The 17884-nt window shown below is 50.8% G+C and overlaps 1 protein-coding gene across 1 annotated transcript; it reads left to right on the forward strand.

Annotated features, from left to right (window-relative positions):
* Nucleotides 1-11722: 11722 nt before the first annotated feature.
* On the forward strand, nt 11723-17616 carry TASP1 (taspase 1). The gene is made up of 2 exons (XM_032956152.2): nt 11723-12065; nt 15150-17616. Exon 2 carries the CDS (start codon nt 15199-15201, stop codon nt 16378-16380), a length of 1182 nt encoding a protein of 393 aa, XP_032812043.1. The 5' UTR covers nt 11723-12065; nt 15150-15198; the 3' UTR covers nt 16381-17616.
* The last annotated feature ends 268 nt before the right edge of the window (nt 17617-17884 follow it).

A 17884-nucleotide genomic window follows, 5' to 3' on the forward strand; every position in this document is an offset into this window, starting at 1 on the left:
TACTACAGCCACGACCAAGCAAATGGAAACCCTGCTACAAAAAAATGTAATAAACAAATAAAGAAAAGGCACCAACACAAAAAACACAAACAACAGAAGAGTTATCACAAGAAATCGATTTTTAGGACAATGTACTTGCAGAGTGACTGGACGCCAAATGCTACTGCGCTGCTGTTCACAGCAGGTGTTGTGCCAGCAAACACTGCTTTTGATTGTCTTCTGTTACTTCATCTGGACACACCTGACGTGAGGAATGTGGAAAACCGGGGTTGCCTTCCTTCACGCCCTTTATCTGGAATGTTGTGTGGACTGTCTGCCGTTAATGTTAATCGTAAGGTGAGATTACACACACCATGGTAGCGAGATGTTAACTACCTCGCCTTTTACAGGAGGTCGTGGGTTCGATCCCGACCCTGATGCCTGCTGCTGTATATTTGGAGTTTGCGTGTTTTCTCTCCCAGTGGTCGCGTCGATTTTTCTTCGGGTCCTCTGGGGTTTCCCTCCACATTTAGAAACACGCGTTTAGAGTGTTTGACTACTGCTGTACATTTCCACTTGACAAGCCACTGCGTTGGTCGGTCATTTGTGACCAGGTCGCTTCTGAAAAAGTGCTATCTAGCTCAGTGCGGGACATACCTGGTAAAATAAAAAAAAGTCGTAGTAGACTTGAAATGGGTTTGCAAAGACAACAGAATGTGGTCCACATGCTGGAGACCACGGAACATCAGCCAGCCATGGTCAATCCACTGCTGGATAAACCTCCCCAACAATGAACTTCAATACAGTACACAAAATCCGTGACCTGATCCCATCCGTGAAGGATATCGTTCCTGACTTACAGTACCCCGGGGTTTACAAATTGAGCTGCACCTGTGGTGACTGCTATATCGGGGAGACGAAACGACATGTCTCTGACCGAATTCGCGAGCACAAATCAGATCACTGTTACAACGCTGTGGGTGATCACGATATAGTTTTCTCCGATACCAAGGTTCTCTGCAAACGCACGGGTTTTTTATCAGAGATTTGTCCACGAGGCAATTCAGATTTACAAACACAGACACAATTTCAACCGAGAGGATGGTTTCAAATTAAGCAATCATTGGAAATAATTTCTAAATCAAACCAAACATTAAACTAATTTTCAATGGTACAGTATATTTTTTCAAGTAGTGGTATCCCAAACTTTCACAGCAGCTTATTTCCCTTCACACCAACATTATGTAAACTCCCCCCCCCCCCACCGTGCCGGTCCAGTACATCATTGTTATGCTAATTTCTTTGTCAAGGCGTTTTTTGTTTCCTCCCACACAGCTTAAAGGACGCGACCTGGGCTTGGCTGTCTTCACTCGAACGGTGTCCTCTGGACAGTCCGGTCCCTTCACCTGATGAAGGCCACTTGTATTGTGGCCGAAACGTCGTGATTTTTGTTATTTTATTGTTACCTACGTGACTTTACCGAATAGAACCAAAGAGTAATGAACTTTTAGTTTGTCCTTTCTTAGCGCCTCCGATTAGCACGGTTGGCTACTACGTATGGTGCCAAAGACGTTCAACATACCCTACATAGTACATACACCAAAGAAAAGATCCCCCGTATAGCCTTAACAGACTGGTAGGACAAGTGCTTTTAGCGAGCACCTATGAAAGCCGGCACGGCACACGAGGAGGTGGGTGGTCACCACCACGCCCACCCGCAAGCGGATTGATTCACTCCAATGAAACCATGCTGATGTAGACTGTGATTTAATTCAATTAGGACTATTGATGTTTCATCCATTCACTCATCGGCTATGATTTGCGAGGGGCCATTAAAACTTAAGTCTTCTTTTCAAGTGAGACCCGGGTTACAAAAGTTACGCAGTAAAACTTGAAAACAGCTGCAATAACACAGCGCTTATAACAAAACAATTACATATGATGTAGGCTTCCAAACAGATGTATTGCAGCTTTGTAAGGTACAGCTTATACTGTGTAGTAGGTGACAGGCAAATATGTGGAGCCTCGAAATAACAACACTGTACCTATGTAGTGACTGAATCGGAGATACTAAGAGTTGGAGGCACTCTGTTTATTAACACATACCAACGGGTAAACACTTCCAAATAATCCGTCTATAGTCGACAACGGTTCCCAGTCAGGACAGTTGGTAGACTGCCTGACTTGGCGACGCCGATACGGTGAAGACAGAGACGACGGTGAAGACTCGGGGCCCCACTTATACTGTCAGCGTGGCCTGGCTCCGCCCCCGGCCACGCCCCCTTTCTCGAACCTACCCTAGGGTTCCGTGACCTTTCCCCTAGATCCCCCTCTGGTGTATCACGTGGCCTGCTGACGTCAGGGCTGCTGTAAGCTGCAGATCTCCTTCCCCGCCAGCAGCCGGCGCTATGCTGCTACGTAGCTAATTCTATGTCACTACATCTGTATAGCACGTACCCCCCAGGCCACGTGGTAGGTCTAGGAAAACAAACATAAGGCCTGCTTATTAACACGTATTTTGAAAACACTCACTTAATAAAAAATACAAAATAATACACACAAATAATAGGCGACGTTTTGGACAATGGCCCTTCATAGCACATTCACGTTTTGATTACATCTTCTCCTTTCGTATGGCTGCTGTTGTTCAGTAGATGCAGAGCTACAACTATAATTTCACATTGAGGGTGGTCAAACCAGACAACTGTGTCAGAAGCAGCGAAGTGACATCGCTGCGATGTCTCCTTCAGATTTGTGGATTTGGGCATTGCGTTTTTATAACGTTGTTACGGTCTGTTCTGGATTACCACATTAGGCACACTGCTGCTTGAGAGTTCTTAATGTTCCACTTGTACATCAGGTATCTGCATCCGCTGCCATGGTTTGTGCAGTGGATGCGGTTTAGAGTTGGACCGCGAGCTTCGTGGAAGATCAAACCCAGGGATCTTCTTTGTTGGATCTTTAACAAGGTGGTGTTTATTCATAAGAGGTTTTTTTGGTTCGATCGCTTAAATATATACTTGTGTCGATAAACCCGCCGCCACCCGACACAGCCAATAAGTAAGGGTTGTCACGTAAACAAAACATGCCATAGCACACGGGTGTATTGGAGAGTACTCAAATTGTAAATGTTGCGGGTCTACTCTGCAACACACTGGTGTGCTGAACTAGTAACGAATTGGCAAACTTTGAATCTTGACTTAAAGCTTTCGTGACTGCAGGAATTCATATTCTTTGGGTCTCTCAGTAAAGCCACGTAGATAGAAAAATAATACAAATCGTCATCAGGTGAAAAAATATAGCGGAAGAACTACTGAGGCAAGGATGAGCGCTTTGAGCTTTCTCAACTAAAAAAGAGCGATGACATAGTCAACCACTCAGCCGACAAGGGCAATGCCACTGTCATCATGGACAAAACCACATACAATAACAAAATTCAGGACCTACTTAATGATGGCAGCTATACCAAAATCAATAGAGATCCTACCAACCGCCGGGTTACGAAAACCAACAACATCATCACTGATTCAACATCTTTATTCGAACCAACCAAGCGGCTTTCCTTAAAACCCTCTGCTGCTAGACCACCCAGATGTTATGGCTTATCAGCAATAAATAAAGAAGGTACACCACTTCGTCCTATCGTCTCCACCATTGACTCACCCACCTACAAACTGGCCCGATTTCTGTCTGAGACCTTACAACCATTCACTGGTAAGACCACCTCAGCTGTACTTAACTCAGCTCACTTGGTATCTTTCATTAAGGGCATGTCACTATCTCCAGGTGATTTGCTTGTCAGTTTCGATGTAGTATCTTTGTTTACCAAAGTTCCTGTGCCTGACACCATTGCAATCATTGAAGATTTGGTCCAACAAGAATTGAATGCTGATGTACCTGCCCTGGTTAGACACTGCCTCACCAATACTTACTTCACCTGGAATGGAACATTCTACAAACACGTTGAAGGTACCCCAATGGGTTCTCCCCTATGTGGTTGAGAAATTCGTTCAGTGCTGGCAGGCCATGTGGCCAGATGACGAACGTGTCATCTATGTATGTCTTCCACAAGGAAGGACGTAGGGTGGATGTCTGGGTGGCATCTGTCTCAAATTTATCCATGAAAACATTCGCTACCACTGGTTAAATGTCTTTACATTAACAGGCTAAATGTCTCACTAACACAGCCACCGTTGCTCGTTTTCCTCGATGTGACGGTGGTTTTCGTAGTGTAGCCGTTAGCGCACTGCACCGCGAACCCAGTGACCCCCCCCCCCCCCGAGTTAGATTCCCGCTCACGGCCAGCAACAGTGACGATTATCTGCACCGGTCCTGGGCCTCCGCCTGGGTCCACTCAGCCTCGAACGAGTAAACCCCACCACTGGGGGAGACAAAGGCGGCCGGGCGTGGTGTTGGCCACCAACCCCCACTCGTGTTGTACCGTTCCCGGCCTCATACCAAACAACCCCTTATCATAGCCCTATCTTATTACAGACCAATTAAGACCTTATTGGTCACCCCGTGCCCAGGGCCGGATTAAGATTTTGTAGGCCCCTGGGCAACAGGTACTGTGAGACCCCAGTAATATTTTCAAAAGGAAAACAACGTTAACGAAAAATAGCATTTATTTTTACAAGGCTAACAACAAATAAAATTAAAACATTTGCTTTGCGTAATTTCTTGGAAAATAAATTCTCCAAAACATCAGTAAATTGTAAGTTATTGAGAACATCGTTTTCAATTGCCATGATAGCACGTCTGTTTAGTCGTTCTTGTGCCATTGTCGATCTGTGTACATTCTTTAGATGTTTCATCTTGGAGAAACTCCTTTCTCCAGTCGCATTAGTTATCATTAAACACAAGTAAATCCGTTGTGCTATTTCACCATTCGGGAATTAATAAGTTAATCCATTGTATTCTACAAGGGTGTAGATATCAGAAGCTTGTAATGTTTCATGCATGTGCCTGAATTCATCAAATTGCCCAACAAAGTTCATGAAGTGAAGAATTTCTTGCACAAATTCAGGCTCGATGTCATCCGAGTAAATCTTATGAAACTTGTTTGCTGCTGTTGAAATGTCTTCATCATTCATCGTTGGAAATTCGATCAAGAAACCAAATAATGAATGAGCATTTTTACATGCTTCAATGAGATGAGAAAGAGCTGAGTATAACGTGTCTATGACGGATAGATATGTTTCCACCTTAAACTTCTGTCCTCCTCGCAAAGCAACATCTTCAGCATTACCATCATTGATTCGTTTTCTTTTCCAATGCTCTCGTTTTTGAACCTTACAGTATTCCGTATTTTCTACTTTGATCCCGCTGCGACATAAAAAAAATGCAGTCGAGATTTAAGAAGTTTAATAGCTGATTGAAGCTCCAGTGTTTCATGTTGAAGTAATTTGCTGACTTGATTGAACCTCTTTAGTATGACAGCCCAGACGTCTGCCAAGATAACTGTTTCCAACTTTAATAGCTGCTTGAGTATAGTGTTTGCTTCATAACGTGTCAGCCTTCTGATTTCCATCTTCTGAGATTAACTTTAAAGCTTCTTGAAAACAGCTGTAGCCTTTAGACAATGCTTTTGTGGCATCGGCCCTTGCAGACCATCTCGTATCTGATGCTCCTGACATGTTTGATGTGTTGTCACAAGACTGTCCTCGTAGATTAGCTACACCAATTCCAATTTGTTCAAAGAATTTCAAGACAATGTTGACAAGAGCTTCTCCAGTGTGACTTGCAATGGGAATGAAAGTGAGCAAACGTTCAACAACCTTATTATCTGATATTCCAACATAACGAATAACTACAGTCAGCTGATCAGTGTAAGATATGTCTGGTGTTGAATCAACACTTAGAGAAAAGTATTTGGCTTCCTTGATTTCTTCTAAAATGGTTTTAAATACTTTATTTCCCATCATCTCGATGACTTCCTCACATATTGATGAAGATAGATATGAATATTGATTTGAAGCTTTCGTGACTGTAGGAATCCATACTCTTTGGTTTTTTCGGTAAAGTCACAGTAGATAGAAAAATAAATAATAGATGACGACGTTTCGATCGCAACAACAAGCAATCGTCTTCAGGTGAGAAAGAGAAACAAGCCACTGTGACGGGGCATTATATAGATCCGAGAGGGGCAAGGAGGGGCTGACGTAGCGGGCGGATCACACAATGCCCCGTCACAGCGGCTTGTTTCTCTTTGATTCCTTGTTGTTGCGATCGAAAAATCGTGATCTATTCTTTATTTTTCTATCTACGTGACTTTACCGAAAGAACCAAAGCGTGTCAGCCATTCCTTTTAAATTGTATCTCCAGTTGTATGTTTTCTCAACATCAACGAACGAGAAAATGTTCTTTTCTGATCAGAGTCTTGTCTTTCGGATTTAGAGAAAAGTCGTCATCATGGTGCTGGCATTCCACGGGACCTTGTATGCACCAAAAGTCACGTACCTTCTTTGTTATATTTGAGTTTGCCCACAAACCAATGTCATCTTGATACTCAGATCCCAGGTAATCTTTCTTCTGGTGGACAATCTCAGCGTCAACTCCTGTGGCATTGGCGTCATCACAGACAACTTGAACTTCTAGTGCCTCAGTCATTTTGCCATCATTGGATGCATTCGTTGTTTGTTGTGTTTGCTGTTCTGGTGCTCCCTTGCGTTTGAACCCAAGATCAAATAAGTTTCGAGATTTACTGAGCAGTTCTTCATGCTTCCGCATCTTCTCTTGTTGTCTTTTTCTTTTGCTTGCTCCACTCTCAAACATTTTCTTCTCCGGCACGATTAACCTGAAAGCGTGAAACAATTGGTAAACATTGTTATTTTATACTCTTTGGTTCTTTCTGTAAAGTCACGTAGGTATAAAATAAAATAAGCAATGCTTTCCCACCTGATGGCGGACGCTTGAGTTGCGCCTGAAACGTGGTGATTTATTTTTATTTTATACCTACGTGACTTTACCGAAAGAACAAAAGAATATGGATAGTCACGAAAGCTTCAAATCAAGATTGTTAATTTAATTTTAAAAAGCCATGGAATTATATTAGTAGTAGAATTGTGGGCGCTTTCAAGTTGATTTTCCAATGTCAATGCTAAAAGTCGATGTCTGTCTTTGGCCTAGGTCAAAAATTGAGCCTACCTTCGCCATATAGGTCGCATGTATATTTTTGGAACAGTTTTTAGAGAAATAAAGTACGACTTATATGCCGGAAAATACAGTACTTATACTTTGATTCAGCATTCACGAGTGAAATAACTTTTCACTTCATCTCTGGAGGCCCTCCAGCTGGCAGAGGCCCCCTGGGCTGCAGCCCCTAAAGCCCGTGCCTTGATCCAGCTCAGCCCGTGCCCCTTATAAATCTCAACGTTCATCCTACAAAGTCCTATCACAAGGGAGAAACACAAATAAATATGACAAAATCAATATATTTTTGCCCGTATTGAAATGGCGGCTGTACGCCGTGTGGACCTGAAAATCCAATATCCGTCTACAAGAATACGGGCTTAAGAATACGTGGTTAAACCGTATGGGTTGCCACGATATGGGGGGCCTTCATATGCGCTGCTCGCTAACAGCACTTGCCGCAGCAGTCTATGAAGGTCTACACGGAGTGGAAGTTTGTGCAGTGAGTGGGGTGAGTGGGGTGGGTGGGGTGAGTGAGTGGGGTGGGTGAGTGGGGTGGGTGAGTGGGGTGGGTGAGTGAGGTGGGGTGGGTGAGTGAGGTGGGGTGGGTGAGTGGGGTGGGTGGGTGGGTGAGTGGGGTGGGTGGGTGGGTGAGTGGGGTGGGTGAGTGGGGTGGGTGGGTGGGTGAGTGGGGTGGGTGGGTGAGTGAGGTGGGGTGGGGTGGGTGAGTGAGGTGGGGTCGGGTGAGTGGGGTGAGTGGGGTGGGTGGGGTGGGTATGGTGAGTGGGGTGAGTGGGGTGGGGTGGGTTGAGTGGGGTGGGTGAGTGGGGTGGGTGAGTGGGGTGGGGTGGGTGAGTGGGGTGGGGTGCGTGAGTGGGGTGGGGTGGATGAGTGGGGTGGGGTGAGTGGGGTGGGTGAGTGAGGTGGGGTGGGGTGGGTGAGTGGGGTGGAGTGGGGTGAGTGGGGTGGGATGGTGAGTGGGGTGGGGTCGGGTGAGTGGGTGGGGTGGGGTGAGTGGAGTGGGGTGGGGTGAGTGGGGTGAGTGGGGTGGGTGGGGTGGGTAGGGTGAGTGGGGTGAGTGGGGTGGGTTGAGTGGGGTGGGTGAGTGGGTTGGGGTGGGTGAGTAAGGTGGGGTGAGTGAGGTGGACTGGGTGGGGTGGAGTGGGTGAGTGGGGTGGGGTGGGGTGGGTGAGTGGGGTGGGGTGGGATGGGTGAGTGGGGTAAGTGAGTGGGGTGGGGTGGAGTTGGGTGGGTGAGTGAGTGGGGTGGGGTGGGTGAGTGGGGTGGGGTGGATGAGTGAGGTGGGTGAGTGAGGTGGGTGGGGTGGGTGAGTGGGGTGGGTGAGTGGGGTGAGTGGGGTGGGTGGGGTGAGTGAGTGGGGTGGGTGAGTGGGGTGGGGGAGTGGGGTGGGTGAGTGAGGTGGGGTGGGTGAGTGGGGTGGGTGGGTGGGTGAGTGGGGTGGGTGGGTGAGTGAGGTGGGGTGGGGTGGGTGAGTGGGGTGGGTTGGGTGAGTGGGGTGTGTGGGGTGGGTGAGTGGGGTGGGGTGAGTGGGGTGGGGTGAGTGGGGTAGGGTGAGTTGGGTTGGTGGCGTAATTGAATGGGGTGGGTAAGTGTGGTGGGTGAGTGGGGTGAGTGGGGTGGGGTGGGTGAGTGGGGTGGGTGGGTGAGTGGGGTGGGGTGGGGTGGGTGAGTGGGGTGGGGTGGGTGAGTGGATGAGTGGGGTGGGGTGGGTGAGTGAGGTGGGTGAGTGGGGTGGGGTGGGTGAGTGGGGTGGGTGAGTGGGGTGGGTGAGTGGTGTGGGTGAGTGGGGTGAGTGAGTGGGGTGGGTGAGTGGGGTGAGTGGGGTGGGGTGAGTGGGGTGGGGTGAGTGAATGGGGTGGGGTGGGTGAGTGGGATGGGGTGGGTGAGTGGGGTGGGGTGAGTGGGGTAAGTGAGTGGGGTGGGGTGGGGTGGGTGAGTGGGGTGGGTGAGTGGGGTGGAGTGAGTTGGGTGGGTTGGGGTGAGTGGGGTAAGCGAGTGGAGTGGGGTGGGTGAGTGGGGTGGGTGGGTGAGTGAGGTGGGGTGGGGTGGGTGAGTGAGGTGGGGTCGGGTGAGTGGGGTGAGTGGGGTGGGTGGGGTGGGTATGGTGAGTGGGGTGAGTGGGGTGGGGTGGGTTGAGTGGGGTGGGTGAGTGGGGTGGGTGAGTGGGGTGGGGTGGGTGAGTGGGGTGGGGTGCGTGAGTGGGGTGGGGTGGATGAGTGGGGTGGGGTGAGTGGGGTGGGTGAGTGAGGTGGGGTGGGGTGGGTGAGTGGGGTGGAGTGGGGTGAGTGGGGTGGGATGGTGAGTGGGGTGGGGTCGGGTGAGTGGGTGGGGTGGGGTGAGTGGAGTGGGGTGAGTGGGGTGGGTGGGGTGGGTAGGGTGAGTGGGGTGAGTGGGGTGGGGTGGGTTGAGTGGGGTGGGGTGGGTGAGTGGGTTGGGGTGGGTGAGTAAGGTGGGGTGAGTGAGGTGGACTGGGTGGGGTGGAGTGGGTGAGTGGGGTGGGGTGGGTGAGTGGGGTGGGATGGGTGAGTGGGGTAAGTGAGTGGGGTGGGGTGGAGTTGGGTGGGTGAGTGAGTGGGGTGGGGTGGGTGAGTGGGGTGGGGTGGATGAGTGAGGTGGGTGAGTGAGGTGGGTGGGGTGGGTGAGTGGGGTGGGTGAGTGGGGTGAGTGGGGTGGGTGGGGTGAGTGAGTGGGGTGGGTGAGTGAGTGGGGTGGGTGAGTGAGGTGGGGTGGGTGGGTGGGTGAGTGGGGTGGGTGGGTGAGTGAGGTGGGGTGGGGTGGGTGAGTGGGGTGGGTTGGGTGAGTGGGGTGTGTGGGGTGGGTGAGTGGGGTGGGGTGAGTGGGGTGGGGTGAGTGGGGTAGGGTGAGTTGGGTTGGTGGCGTAATTGAATGGGGTGGGTAAGTGTGGTGGGTGAGTGGGGTGAGTGGGGTGGGGTGGGTGAGTGGGGTGGGTGGGTGAGTGGGGTGGGGTGGGGTGGGTGAGTGGGGTGGGGTGGGTGAGTGGATGAGTGGGGTGGGGTGGGTGAGTGAGGTGGGTGAGTGGGGTGGGGTGGGTGAGTGGGGTGGGTGAGTGGGGTGGGTGAGTGGTGTGGGTGAGTGGGGTGAGTGAGTGGGGTGGGTGAGTGGGGTGAGTGGGGTGGGGTGAGTGGGGTGGGGTGAGTGAATGGGGTGGGGTGGGTGAGTGGGATGGGGTGGGTGAGTGGGGTGGGGTGAGTGGGGTAAGTGAGTGGGGTGGGGTGGGGTGGGTGAGTGGGGTGGGTGAGTGGGGTGGGTGAGTGGGGTGGGGTGAGTTGGGTGGGTTGGGGTGAGTGGGGTAAGCGAGTGGGGTGGGGTGGGTGAGTGGGGTGGGGTGGGTGGGTGGGGTGGGGTGAGTGGGGTTGGGTGGGGTAGGTGAGTGGGGTGGGGTCGGGTGAGTGGGGTGAGTGGGGTGGGTGGGGTGGGTATGGTGAGTGGGGTGAGTGGGGTGGGGTGGGTTGAGTGGGGTGGGTGAGTGGGGAGGGTGAGTGGGGTGAGTGGGGTGGGGTGGGTGAGTGGGGTGGGGTGGATGAGTGGGGTGGGGTGAGTGGGGTGGGTGAGTGAGGTGGAGTGGGGTGGGTGAGTGAGGTGGGGTGGGGTGGGTGAGTGGGGTGGGGTGGGGTGGGTGAGTGGGGTAAGTGAGTGGGGTGGGGTGGAGTTGGGTGGGTGAGTGAGTGGGGTGGGGTGGGTGAGTGGGGTGGGGTGCGTGAGTGGGGTGGGGTGGGGTGGATGAGTGGGGTGGGGTGGATGAGTGGGGTGGGGTGAGTGGGGTGAGTTAGTGGGGTGGGGTGGGTGAATGGGGGGCGGTGCATGAGTGGGGTGGGGTGGGGTGAGTGGGGTGGAGTGGGGTGGGTGAGTGGGGTGGGGTGGGATGGGTGAGTGGGGTCGGGTGAGTGGGTAGGGTGGGGTGGGATGGGTGATTGGGGTGAGTGGGGTGGGGTGGGTTGAGTGGGGTGGGGTGGATGAGTGAGGTTGACTGAGTGGGGTGGGGTGGGTGAGTGGGGTAAGTGAGTGGGGTGGGTGGGGTGGGTGAGTGGGGTGGGGTGAGTGCGTGAGTGGGGTGGGTGGGGTGGGTGAGTGGGGTAAGTGAGTGGGGTGGGTGGGGTGGGTGAGTGGGGTGGGGTGAGTGGGTGAGTGGGGTGGGTGGGGTGGGTGAGTGGGGTAAGTGAGTGGGTGAGTGGGGTGGGTGGGGTGGGTGGGGTGGGTGAGGTGGGTGGGGTGGGTGAGGTGGGTGAGTGGGGTGGGGTGGGTGGGTGAATGGGGTGGGGGTGAATGGGGTGGGGGTGAATGGGGTGGGGGTGAATGGGGTGGGGGTGAATGGGGTGGGGGTGAATGGGGTGGGGGTGAATGGGGTGGGGGTGAATGGGGTGGGGGTGAATGGGGTGGGGGTGAATGGGGTGGGGGTGAATGGGGTGGGGGTGAATGGGGTGGGGGTGAATGGGGTGGGGGTGAATGGGGTGGGGGTGAATGGGGTGGGGGTGCATGGGGTGGGGGTGAATGGGGTGAGCGGGGTGGGGGTGAGCGGGGTGGGGGTGAGCGGGGTGGGGGTGAGCGGGGTGGGGGATCTTCAATTTCCGACTTTCTTTACTTCCGGGTCACAGCCCGCCCCAGCCCCGGCTCCCCTCCCGGCGCTGCTGGCACCGTGGGAGAGGCGCCGCGCCGCGTCCCTGCCGCTGCCCGCGCCCTCCCCGCGCCCTCCCCGAGGGTGTCCGGGCGCGAGGAGGCTGTCGGCCCCTCTCTCTCTGGCTCGCTCGCTCCACCGTCCGCCTCGCTCGGCAGCCCGCGATGTCGTCGTAGCAGCCGCCTGGCTGACGAGTCGGGTTGAACGGGCGGGCGGGCAGGGCCTGGTCCCCCTTGGGAATGATTTGGCTCCCAATCCAGGGCGTCGCAACGTTCCACGGGCAATCCGAACCTCGCTAAAGGTTCGTTTTGTGCGGGGTTTTTTTAATTCTTCCCCCAGCACCCTCCCCTCCACACACCTGTTTGGATCGGAGGCCCGCCGACTCGCCAGGCCCCGGCCACGTCAAGCACACGGCTTTCCTCTCTCTGTGTTCGTTCACCTCCCCTCTTTAACGTTTATTGTTATTTGGCCACGACCGTGCGTGTGGTTTTTTTTGGTTGAATGAAGAAACGTGTTTTTTATGTGCGTGTGTGTGTGTCGGTGTCGTCTTCTCGCGAAAGTAAACGCATTTTGAAGCGAGAGGCGTGCCGTGGTCAACGTCGCAGCGTTTGCTTCGTCGACAGAATATTGTTCGATAGTAAATAAATATTGTCAATATCCACGCGCAGCAGCGCTCTTGTGAAATGCAGCGTTGTCAATAATATTAGCACGCTGGACTGTCTTGTCGGGCTATAACTGCTGGATGAAGGCAAATTCATGTGTGCCAAGGGGCTAAACATCGTCAATGTTAACATTTTCTTTGGTTCTTTCGGTAAAGTCACGTAGAATGAGAATAAAATAATAAATTCATCAGGTGAAGGCCGCTTGTGTTGTGGCCGAAACGTCGTGAGAATATTGTGTTATTTTATCTTATCAATGTATTATTTTATTCTCATTCTACGTGACTTTACCGAAAGAACCAAAGAAGATGAATCCTTGCAGTCACGAAAGCTTTAAATCGAAATGTTAACATTGTCTGTGGCTACACTGCTTTAGTGTTTAAGACGCGTCCCTGAGAGTGTGAGACTTGGTTTACTTTCATGCGGTTCAGCCCACCCCGCCCTGGTTAATCTGCCGTGACTCATCTGCGAGTTGTTTGACCATATCAGTGGGACCTTTTATTGCCAGTATGCAAAACTATGTGAAATAAGATTCGGTTTTACCCTTTCTGGCAATCAAACAGGGGGTGTTAATGTGGTCAAACACCAGATAGATACATTTTGCAAGGCACCACCACGTGTGCATTAATCACACATACTTGTGAAAAAACATGAAAACAAACAATGCCCGTATATATGCATCGACATTGTTTGCATGTTTAGCCATAAGTACTGATGCCTTGCAAAAGGTATCTGTTTGGTGTTTGACCGTACAATACATCAACACGCTTTATCAATGCGGGTTGGTGAATCGGGAGAGGCCCAGGACTTGGTAACGAGATGTTACTCAATCTAGATTTTAAGTTTTGATGTTACTCGCCGCTGGTGACAGCCGTGATCGGGAATCGTGTACTCTGGAAGCTGGGTTCATAACCACTCCGGCCACTGCTTCCTCCCTGTGTGTATGAATACAGAACAGTAATGTGTGACATTGATAATATGTACGGCATATTCTCAGATTAACACGATCCATTGTAACGTCTATGACTATTCTGTATTTATAACATCACTTTACTCCCTCCGTTTAAGACTGAAACAAGAGGATGACTTCTTCACAATTCTGGCTATCACCTGATGAAGCTGGCTGTAATGACCAGCGAAACGTCATACTCGAATTGTAAATGTTGTGGGTTTACTGTCCAACGCACCGGTATGCTGAAGTAGTAACTAATTGGCACGTTTTATTTACGCGGCAAACCTTACTAATAGTTGGCTGTGTCGGGTGGTGGTGGGTTTAAAAACATTTAAATGTATGCAATCTAACCCCTCAAAAAACCTGTTATGTATAATCAAGAATTGTGCATTTCTACATATATTTCTGCACCTCCAATTAGCACGGCTGACTACGTATGGTGCGAAAGAAGTTCAACGCACGTACAATATCTGAAACCCTGGGTGTTTTTTTAGCCAGTCTCGTTGAGCCACGCTAGTGAATGCTGCTATTGTTGAAGAGTTTTGAAATACAGTACGGTATGAAAGTGGATGCCTTCATGGGATTAGAATGTCCGCAACTGGCTCCGGTCTACCAGTGGAGATTAGCGTTCAACCACATGTTTCATAGATTGGTCACTTCCAACAGTGGTAGGGAATTGTATCGACCCGTGAATGTAGTGAATCGACCACGGTGAATTTAACTCGGCAGTTTAATTATGAATTGAAGTAGCCTGACCTGCAGAGACCACCAGACCTGCGTATGTTTGGGTGGAATTTCCCAAACGACATTGCAATCTTAGGTTTTATACCTTTTCAGTGATGTGGTAATAAATATTATACCAAGTGTTGGAAGAAGCCATTCACAGAAGGATACAAAAAAATAATGTTCTCCCCTTTGTCTATCCACCGCTGGATGAACACTTTGGCACGTGCTTGGCATAGTGATTACAGGTCGGCGAAGACTACCTTGGGAAAATATATTACTGTATACTGTAAACCAGAAATATTTTTTTAAAAAGTTGCTTTGGGAAGCGGTGCATGTGATCACATGCTTTTCATATTCGGAAATTCGCATTTGGTTTCCAGTTAAGTGATATTGTAAAAGTGGCATGAGATTAAGAATTCACGAGGAGGGATGAAAGTATACGTGTTCCTCCACAAAAAATAATTTACTCATGACTTGGATACAAATGTACAGGAATTACGTTTTCATGTAGATGCCTGTAGCATCCAGAGTAGTACATTGATAGAGGGCAGTGAATGGTTTTAATTTATTGAATGGAAGAGGGCTAGTTGCTGATACAACAATTGGAGTGGTCGCCACGAATCTGACGGCCAAGGGGAGAGGAGACCTTAGAGCAGATGGTGGGAGACTTAAGGTAGAGATCTAAGAGGTCGCTGTTTTTTCTACTGGGCAGCAGCTACAGGATCTGGTAGAGTGTAGAAAGTGTTGGCAAAGTGCAGTGGTATCAATGGCTTTGGCCATAATGACATCTTGATCTTGACATTATTATAGAACGTGCATCACAAATTAAGTATCTTTTGCAATCTACAGATTGTATTTACAGACAAACTCTACTTAATTTGAGAATTGATTGTTTTTTAAGTCCACATCGTAATTATGTCCAGTCATCATCTTCCGGATGACTTAGTGGATAGAAACTTAATGATTTGCATCCTAGGTGAAACCTCAGGCAGAGGTAGACAGACTGTGTGAGACCACGCCCTGTCTCTACATTCTCTTCTTGCCACAGACTGGGCGTTACAGCAGCATGCCTCCGTGTCCCCGGGCCGCCCAGCGCCATGCAGGAGGCTCCTGCCCCGCCCGCCGCACGGCCCCGCGCCACCGGATTTGTCCTCGTGCACGCAGGAGCAGGCTTCCACTCGGAGGCCAAAGCCAGGGAGTACAAGCAGGTGTGCCGCAGGGCCTGCCGCAGGGCGGCTGAGGAGCTGCGCGCCGGCGCGGGCTCCCTCAGGGCGGTGACGGCCGCGCTGGTGGAGCTGGAGAACTCCCCGCTCACCAACGCGGGGACGGGCTCGAACCTGAACATCGCGGGCGAGGTGGAGTGCGACGCCAGCATCATGGACGGCGAGGCGCTGCACTTTGCCGCCGTGGGGGCCCTGAAGCGTATCAAGAACCCCGTTCTGGTGGCCAACAAGCTGCTGCTGGAGGGGAGCAAGGGCAAGCTATCGGCCGGCCGGGTCCCACCATGCTTCCTCGTGGGCGAGGGCGCGCTGGCCTGGGCGCTGGCGCACAGCATCCCGACGTGCGCCGAGGAGTCGCTGGTGACGAAGCTGAGCGTCTCCGTCTTCAAGAGGAACAAGCGCAAGCTGGAGATGGCAGAGGAATCGCAGACTCTGCACAAGCGAAGGAGGCTGTCGGCGCAGGCGGAGGCCGCGGCGGCAGCGGCGCCGCTCGACACGGTCGGGGCGGTCGTGATCGACGCCAGCGGGCACGTGGCGGCGGCCGTGTCGAGCGGCGGCCTGGCCATGAAGCACCCGGGCCGCATCGGCCAGGCGGCCATGTACGCGTGCGGTTGCTGGGCGGAGGACGCGAGCGCCGCGAACTCGCACGCCACGGCCGTGAGCACGTCGGGCTGCGGGGAGCACCTCATGAAAACCATGCTGTCCCGCGAGTGCGCCCTCGCCATGCAAGCCGAGGACGCCCACCAGGCCCTGCTGCACACCATGCAGCACAAGTTCATCAACTCTCCCTTCCTGGCCGGAGAGGACTGTGTCATGGGCGGGGCCATCGTGCTCCGGCACCAGAGCTGCAAAGATCCGGGGGGCGAGTCGCAGCCCCCGCCGCCGATGCTGGTGGAGTTTCTGTGGACGCACACGACTGACAGCATGTGCGTCGGATACATGTCGACAGAGGACAGCAAGCCAAAGACCTCCATCTCCAGGCTGCCTCCGGCTGCCGTCTCCGGCCGCTCTGTTGCCATCGAAGGTGGTGTCTGCAGACTTGGCGGTCCGCCATGCTAAACAAAGCACAGAGGTCTTTGTAATTAAAGTGGAATGTCCTCCCCACTCAAGTGAGTTTGAGGGTGTGCTCATATTCATTTATAAGTTTAGCCGGAGCTGTCTCGGGCTAAACAAACTCTAGTAAATATATCCCTGCCCTCCTTGCCTAACCCCCCCCGCCCCCAACCAATAAAAATCCATGAGAAATAGCCAGTGGTGGAAATTCCGTATTACCATGGAGGACATGAGTCCTTCCTTAGGATTACCACCTTGGTTCATGTCCTATGTTTTCCGATGTTGTGACACAATCACACAATGGTACTTGTAGACCCCAGTGGTTGAGGGGTCAAGTTAACTCCACCCCAACTGGGTTTGAATTCGCACACTTTTCCCGATTGTGAATTGCAATCGTATGACTGTCAATGTAAATCTTTAATATTGCTACCTTGATCCACCTTTTTGTAAGCATGGTTAGAATTACCAAAACGCATTGTAAAAGTGTTTCCAAATGTAAATGTATATTCTGCAAGTAATGTAAATATTTTGTCGCGCCGCAAATGACATTTTGTCTTTAAATTAGTAACCCTATGAATTGTGCAAAGCACGCATATTCCACTTATTTTTTTAATCTACATTTTCAGGTCATACACAGTGTGGTTTGGATTTCAACATTAGTTCATATTAGCACCGTAGCTGAGTAGTTTTGAGTGTTTAAGTGTGTACTACTGGTTTTGCTGAAACACAAAGGAAATTATGATAAATTGATAAGCGGATGCTGCTAGGCGTAAACAATTCACCTTTACCAATATCACCCGAAGGTGTAACCAATGACGTGCATGGCTGTGTTGTCTGAAGCTTGTGCGTGATTGTATTAACTTGAGCAATACTTAATGATTTAATTGACTAAAGTGAGGGTATAAGGCTGGCTGTGCAATGCAGATAGGGTCAAATCAATGCATATATGGTCAGTTGAATGTATGGCATTTGGCAGGTTTTGGCATTTCCACTTGCAGTAATCTCGCGTGATAATGTGTTCAGATTTAGAGCAGTTAACGAACGTTGTAAAGTGTTTTTTTTCTTCTTCAAAGAAAGAGCACTTTGTCCATTGTTCGCAGATATCAAAATTAAACACATGGGCCATAGTTGAGGTGCGAATGTTGCTGCTTTACACATTTGTCATCAAATGAGTGAGTACGAATATGCCTACTGCAATATATGCTGCTAAAATAAACACTTGCTATCTCAGCAGTGTTCTTACTCGGTGTGTATTTGTGGATTGATCGACAACAGGGTTTTCCAAACATTACCCCTCAAGGGCCACCACAGTCTTACTTTACACATTTATTCTCTGTTCAAATGCAAATGAATTAAGTTCTGGCTGCACTTACCTAATGATTGGTAAACACATACCACGTGACTTAAAGGGTGCTGACACGCTATTACTGTTGAGATCTCGCGTGAGTTGATGTGCATCACACACGACACAGAAAGCAACTACTGTATTAAATTTCATCATCAGCCAAGA

This window comes from Petromyzon marinus, chromosome 17 (genome assembly GCF_048934315.1).
Source record: "Petromyzon marinus isolate PM22_M1 ecotype Great Lakes invasive population chromosome 17, UKy_Petmar_22M1.pri1.0, whole genome shotgun sequence".
Classification (NCBI taxonomy): Eukaryota; Metazoa; Chordata; class Hyperoartia; order Petromyzontiformes; family Petromyzontidae; genus Petromyzon; species Petromyzon marinus.

Bases quoted from the DNA above. Each gene is read 5' to 3' on its own strand.
- TASP1 (XM_032956152.2), top strand. From the start codon at position 15,199: ATGCAGGAGGCTCCTGCCCCGCCCGCCGCACGGCCCCGCGCCACCGGA.